Source organism: Humulus lupulus, chromosome X (assembly GCF_963169125.1).
Source record: "Humulus lupulus chromosome X, drHumLupu1.1, whole genome shotgun sequence".
In the NCBI taxonomy this organism is placed as follows: Eukaryota; Viridiplantae; Streptophyta; class Magnoliopsida; order Rosales; family Cannabaceae; genus Humulus; species Humulus lupulus.
Window position 1 is genome coordinate 223,172,295 of NC_084802.1, and position 7,349 is coordinate 223,179,643.

The 7,349-nt window shown below is 38.6% G+C and overlaps 1 protein-coding gene across 1 annotated transcript; it reads right to left on the reverse strand.

The window, feature by feature from the left end:
• Nucleotides 1–1,001: 1,001 nt before the first annotated feature.
• Nucleotides 1,002–5,381, reverse strand: LOC133807442 (protein kinase STUNTED). The gene is made up of 10 exons (XM_062245779.1): nt 4,873–5,381; nt 4,649–4,746; nt 4,038–4,290; nt 3,276–3,953; nt 2,934–3,182; nt 2,675–2,838; nt 2,500–2,579; nt 2,223–2,370; nt 1,967–2,116; nt 1,002–1,611 (listed from the first exon to the last, which is right to left on the reverse strand). The coding sequence occupies exons 1-10, from the start codon at nt 5,042–5,044 to the stop codon at nt 1,366–1,368; spliced, it is 2,238 nt and encodes a 745-aa protein (XP_062101763.1). The 5' UTR covers nt 5,045–5,381; the 3' UTR covers nt 1,002–1,365.
• Between the last annotated feature and the right edge of the window lie 1,968 nt (nt 5,382–7,349).

Here is a 7,349-nt window from a genome sequence, read left to right on the forward strand (position 1 = left end):
CTCTCCTAGGATTCACTCTCCTTAACTCTCCTAGGATGCACTCTCCTTAGCTCTCCTAGGATGCATTCTCCTTAGCCTCCTAGGATGCACTCTCCTTAGCTTTCCTCGGACCAAGGTGCACTTGGCTTGGTTATGACATCTTTCAAGCAGTCCAAATTCTTCGTCAGTCTACCGGGTCACCTTATCACAACTCTGAGGAGTCAATATACTTATTGACTATTTAATGTGTCTTTTACGGACCATGTACTGCCATTTGTCACCTCTATTGCCATGTCATTGATCTTCAATTTTTGGGTATAACAACACCAAATTGATTAATACTGCTTGACTAAGAATCTCGTTTGCTTAATCAGTCCAAGAAAACCCTACACAAAGTTACTTGTGGACAAAGTTAACATAATCTGATCTAATCTTACTACTACTTTACACCTTTCACCATATTTTCCAGAATTAATATCTATTGAATGTGAGAAAATATGTTACTATGGGTGGGTTGCACCAAGTTTACTTAATTACCATTTATTTGTCACTCTGCTAATTTTTGGCATTACTACACAAATTTAGATTACACTCGTGATAATTGTATATCTCCTTACAAGTAGGTGGCAGTGAAGGTGAAGATTTTAGGGTGTGGAAAAAACCAGTGGATTTGCTTTGATTATTGACTTGGTCTTGAAGATTTTGAGTAGAAGAGAAGTGACTGGCTCTACTGTGGGGTTGTAACTTTTTTTTTTTTGTTTTGTTGAGGTATTGACTTGATGACTTTAAAAGAGGGAGAACATTTAGCACAAAGTATGATGCATCATGTGAAGATTGAAAAAGGAGACGGTGATGGGCAATGGTTGAAGAACATGGGGGAACAATGGTTTTTTATTTGAAAGCAAAGCAATGCCAATGACCATGACTACCAAGTTGGATTTTGGAGAAACCACAACCACTTGCTATGTATTGCCCACTTTTGAATTTTGACAAGTATTGCCATTTATTATAGAGAAATGAGATTTACATAAGCTTTTTTTTCAAATATTATTTGTTCTTACTAAGAATTACAAACTCGTTGTCTTTGTTTAGCATACAATACACTATTAGTCACTCTTGCTCTAATTGGGGACCAAAGGAATTAAACCCAACACCAAGAAATTATTACAAAAAATAAAAATAAAAAAAACAATGCCACGAATAAGGACTAGTTTTGTGGAGTGGTAAAAGGGGAAGGAGGAGGGAACACCCACAAACAGCCTCTCATCCAAAAACCCTCTTTGTACATTTGTTTTTGTCTCTTTTTCTCCGCCTAAACTAATATACAAAAGAATCACACACAAAGGTGAATAACAAGTTTTTAGGATTTGGCATGTAAGGTTATAGTTAGTCAAAGCTTGATGAGCGGCTCCACCGGCCTTGCAAGTAGTCCTCTAATGACACTCTTTGATCAATGCTGCTCATAGAGAGGGAGTCATCCTCCACATCAAGCAGTGCAAGGTTTAGATGTGATTGCAGATTAGAACGCGGAAAAGCTTCGTCCTCGTCCACAATGTCGGCTTCTTTCACATCAAGAACTTGTAGCCTTGCCCACTTAGTTATCTCAGGATCACCTTGAAGAAGTTTTACAACCTGTGATCATCAAAATTAGATTACAATTTCAAAGATTGTCTAGTTTCCAAGAGGATAAATATTAATAGGGAGTTAAGACTTGAGACTCTTCAACAATTGAAGTACTGCTATATCTTTTGACAAGGAAGTAAAAGGGTATACATTATTAAATGCGAGTGTTACTTTACACTAAGTATATATCTTTTAATGAGGTTTATTGTTTGTATTTTAAAGTTGGGTTTGCATTGCATATCTGGATTCATAACTTTTATGTGCTATTCCATGCCACCAAACAGCTGACAGCCTAGGCTCATTGAAAACATTTAATGGAATAATAGCAAATAAAGGGGTAAGAGCAATAAGTGAGATGACTTACAAGACCCATTTGAGGCCTGGCTCGTGGGGCTCGCTTAATGCAAAGAGTAGCTGCTAAAACCATTCTTTCCATCTGGTCCTGGTTATAATTAGTGCCCAAGCATGGATCTAGTAACTGGGAAACTTTCCCCCCATACAGAATTGGCTTAGCCTGCACAAAATATTATTCCCCACAGTTAAAAAAAAATATTTAGAAAAAAACATTAAAAGGTTCATTTTTTCAGTAGTGGGACACCTTAGAAGAGAGAAACACATACCCACATGACTAGGCTCTCCTGGCCTTTTGGATAGCCACTGCTTATAGGCTTTCTTCCTGAAAGAAGTTCTAAGAGTACAACCCCAAATGCATATACATCAATCTTGTTATTTACTTTGCCATACATGAAGTATTCAGGAGCAAGGTAACTGCAGCAAAAAGAGAAAGTGTGTATGATAAGATCAGAAGTTCTTTCCTCTGAAACAAAAAGAAAAAACATTTCTACATACAACTTGGAAACTGACATAAGGAAGTTAAAATGGATAGATCTCACATACCCAAAGGTTCCTGCAACATCAGTACAAGTTATATGCGTTGATAAGGTTGAAGCCCACTTAGCAAGTCCAAAATCAGAGAGCTGAAAAGTCGATGTAGAAAGCAGATCAGTACAAACAAAAAATAACAAGTAGTAGTAATCAAACTTCAACGATCTCAAAGGCAAACACTGGTTACCTGTGGCTCAAAATCATCAGATAATAGAATATTCGACGATTTAACATCTCTATGAATAACAGGTTGAGCACAACCGCTATGCAAGTAATCCAAGGCCTCGGCCACACCCAAAGCCACCTTATATCTCTCATTCCAACCAAATGCATGCAAGTCTTTCTTCTTCCCTATATTATTTATTACAAGTAAGAAGATTAAAAAAATTGGTAACTTATATAAAATTTCACAAGACACATAAACAAATGTAGCTAACACTATATACCATGAAGATTCTCTTCGAGGCTTCCTCTAGATAAGAAATCGTAGACTAAGAGAAGATTATTGACCTCAAAAGAGAACCCCAGAAGCGAAATAATGTTGTTGTGGTTTAAGGTATTAATGATCTCTATTTCAAGCACAAACTCTTTAATTACATCCTCTGATGGCTTTAAGATTTTCACAGCGAGTTCTTTACCGTCGGGAAGGGAGCCTCTGTACACTTGACTGCTTCCTCCTCTCCCGATCAAATAATCTGGAATTTGGAGAAGTAAAAAACGGTTTAGAACCTTGCCTTAAACAAAAACTGCGATGAAAATTAATAAATAGTCTGTCGTTTGTAACGAACCTGGCATAAAATTTGATGTCGCTGACAAGAGTTCTTGGTAATTGAACAATCTACATGTGGACGAGTACTTCTCATGGAGACCCTCCAACTCTCGGGGTAAGCTTTCGGAGCTGTTCTCAAACGACGGTGAAGCCTTCGTCGTTGTCGTTTCTGTATCCACCGGAACAATTGCTCCACTTTCACTATTCAGGTTGGAAGACTGATCTTCACTCGGACCAAACTCGCCGTGAGATGAAATTTGCCGACTGGGGAGCTGCATTGCCCACTGAACCACTGAGATCTGCCGCACCATAGCCTTTTCCGGTTCTCTGCGGTCCGGTAAGGTGGTGCAGCGAAGTAGCGGCCACCCGGGTTTCGCTTCGGGTAATTCTATGAACACTAAAGAGATTGAACTTTGCGCAGGCTCTGCTTTCTGGACCCGAACTAAAGCCAAAGACTCGTCTTTTTCACCGCCATTAGCAGAGGCTTCTCTCTCTTTAGCGGTTTGGTCAAAAGATTTATGCGACAACGAAGGTACTGGCGTACAGATTGTGCAGCACTTCTTTTCAACATTGCTCTCCGTACAGTCCGGAATAGAGCAGTCATTGCAAGGATCGTCATTTACTCCTTTTGGGATGTCGCTTAGTGTCCGGGGAAACCCACCCAGAAGACCATTTCGCCGCTGATCTTCTTCTATTCCTGCAAACAAATTCACGCATCTAAAATTGCCGCCCTACCCAATTGAGGAATCGATTAAGTATGAACGAATTGAGTTCACTAAACCTTTTGGGTCGTCACCGGTTTTTCTTGATGAGCCTTCTCTTTTGAAGACAATTTTCCCGTTGTTTACAGCGAGAATCCCGCAATCCTTGTCCAGCTTTTTGGCACAGTACTTGGCTACAGAAGTAGTAGAACGGATTGTATGGTGGTTCCGAGCAGTTCCCAATATAAGTCTACTTGCAGAATAAGATTCTGCTTCTCGAACTAAAATTTTCTTCACTGAAGCCCCTCTGCAAATCTTCAGCTTAAGATCCACCTGTAAATTTTGCAACAAGAAAAATAAATAAACAAATGTATGTTTATACAACACAACTTTAAATTTTCGGCTTCGTAACAGAAAAAAAAAAAGAGAAAGAAGAGTAGGATATTGTAACTTTCTTGGAAACTAAAAACTCCAATGAGCTGACTGTATAAGAACAAGTTTTGTTTTCGATTGTCTGAATTTTTTTTATTTCTGGAAAACTTCAGGCAAAAGCGCGAAAAAAAAAACATATCTGATCCAAATTTACTGTCTTACTTACCTCACCGTCCCATAAAACAAATTCATGATATGGAATCAGAAAATGGAGCAAATGAAACCAATTAAAAAGAGTGTTATGTTGTGAAATATTAACCTGTTTTAAGTTGCAGAAACCTTCATAGACAGCAAGAACAGAGTCGAACGCTTTGACAAGCGAAAGAAGCGTCGACTTCCCATCTCGATCCAAAATCTCTAAAGAGCATCAGATACACCAAAACTTAATCAGCCTCCGAACAAAACCCAAAACACCCAAAATCCAATAAAAATATAAATATATATGTATATATATAATTTCCTTCTCTCTTAAATTTCTCTTACCATTTTTGCCAAGAACATGCAGAGCAATCACACAGTCACCAGGCTGAGCCACTTTGACCAAAGCCCACGTAAGCAACTCTCTACTCGGAGAGTCCAACTTTATACCCACCAACACCGTCCGGCCACCGGAGCTTTCCAGTTCTCGTTCTCCGGGAAAACCATTCTGCCACATTCTCTTATTTGTTTTTCCCTCTACCGGTCAAAGCTTGAGCGACAAGTCGTTTCGTTTATAACAAAAGAATCAGAATCCGGTTACTCCGTCGTTTTGTTTTGCCATATGAGGTTATATAGTACAAAACGTATGAAGCAGAGACAGGTGAGGAATTGGGGTGGTTTTGTTGAGGCTTCAACCGTCGTTGGTTTGCTTTTGAAGTTCGCGTGTCATACCAAGAAAATGTTAGCCTACAGTCGGTCCTACAGTTGTTAACAGAAAACGAGTACCTTGGTCCTTGGCTTTAAGTTTACTCAGTCAGTTTGATTAAGCTACTTAAACCGTAGCTGTTTGTTATTGTTATGGTGATGATGATCACCGACTTTTTAAGCAAGTGAATAAAGATTTTAATTATTTTGGGTTTCTGTGATGGACCCCACACTCTGCAACGGACTTGAGACCTAAAAACTATGAAAATAGATCAAAAAGGATTGGGACATTGATCCAATAGTTACCCAACTTACTCTATCGGACTCATAAATAGATAGGCGATAGGCATGGATGATGATGGAGTGTTCTGATCTGAGTGAGTTACTTTTCTCAGCGAAATCAGAGAAGTTTTGGTTTGGTTTGGTGGGCCATTGCTGCCGGCAATTTTAGACTGCATGTGGCATGTGGCATGTGGCATGTGGCATGTGGCATGTGGTAGTATAGTACTACTCTATAGCGTTAGAATTAAATAACTCAACAATATAACTATCTCTACTCCAAATATTTCCTAACCTTCCATTTTATTGTTACTCTTAGTATGCATTGAATTTTTTTCAGCTGTGGGTCCTAAATTTTTACACTTTTAAATACTTAGGTATCAAAATTTGATTTTGTATCAGTTAAGTTTCAACATTTTCAAATCATATCATTTAAGTTTTTCTAAATTATTTTTATTTCTTTTTTCTTTTAAAATACATAAACAAATATAAAAAATGGTGAATCAATTTTAAAAATAATTGGACCACTTAATTTATGATAATATCAAATATGACATTAAAAAAAATTTATGACATTTAAAAAAATATTTAATAGTTATATAAATTAAATTAATTTTTCATTAAAAAAATTCTTACATATATTTTTTTAATATTAATAACATAACTATCACGAAATTATCAATATTTATTATATACATATTTATTTTTATTTTTTAAATTTTTTCTATAATGCAACTTATAACTAAACATATATATATATTGTTGACGCGGTTCTTTGCCAACAGGAAATTAAGAAAAGAAGAGAAAGAGATTAGTGCTTATGTTGAACCGAAACAGATATATGATCTTAGGAAATGAAATGGTGACTCAAAGTACGTTTTTTTAAGTGATTCAAAGGTTAAAATCATTCTACTCCACTAGTCAGTATTATTGCTATATACTGGATATTTGATTACAGGGTATTTCTTACAATAGAGAATCCAACATCTATTAACTCCCAGGGTCTCCATATTTATAGGAGAAGGCACCTGAGAGTTGGTAAGAAGGTCATCCCGTGACCTTCTTACCTATCATATCAACTCTGTGACATTCATGATTAATTCCTAAACCTGACACATAAGTGTGGTCAAATCAATAGGTAAGGGGATGATGGGCCGCACGGCCCAACCCAGTCGTGGGTGTCTGAATATGCACGTTCACGCTGCGTGTCTGAGAAGTCAGGGATATATCAGACACGCGATGTCTGATATATGCACGTTTACCTTGCGTGGTTGACTCTATAAAGGGTCATAGCCTCCAACTCCAGCTCGTACCACAAGCTGGATACTTAACTCGACCTTCGGCCTTCAGAGCCCGGACTCAGTCCTTAAGTAACCAAAGGCGAACCCTTAGGTTACCTCGAGCTAAGGAGGCACGATCTTATGATGATAGCTCCGGTCTTGGGGATGTCCACGAGATAAGCATGATTAGGCCGTAGTTTAGCTCGCTAATCAGCCCGTGGGAAAATCAGGGCGTATATCTGCCCCCCAAGCCCCTGCTCGTGGTATACGACGTCGTATAAGGCCACAGTAGGGGCTTTTAGGCTTCCTCATTAACTCTTCACCTTCCACATTTTACGCAGGTGCCTGATACGTGGAACATTGTGGTTGGTGACGGTACGTCTTCCGAGAACTGCATTTAATGGCCTAGCCTATGCCCAGCCGTCGTTTCGTATTTCGAGTGGAGGACCTTGGATCCCACATCAGGGCCATCCAACGGCCCTTTTTACGTGACCCTTCGCGTATATAAAAGGGGTGGCCACCCTACGCATGGGCCACCCTTTCATTTGAAATTTCTCA

What these genes read in the sequence shown, in the direction of transcription:
- LOC133807442 (XM_062245779.1), bottom strand. Translation starts at nt 5,044, where the DNA reads ATGTGGCAGAATGGTTTTCCCGGAGAACGAGAACTGGAAAGCTCCGGT. An exon ending in GATGTTGCAGGAACCTTTGG is followed by an intron (nt 2,371 to 2,499) that starts GTATGTGAGATC and finishes TTTTTGCTGCAG; the next exon opens with TTACCTTGCTCCTGAATACT. An exon ending in AGGAGAGCCTAGTCATGTGG is followed by an intron (nt 2,117 to 2,222) that starts GTATGTGTTTCT and finishes TATTTTGTGCAG; the next exon opens with GCTAAGCCAATTCTGTATGG.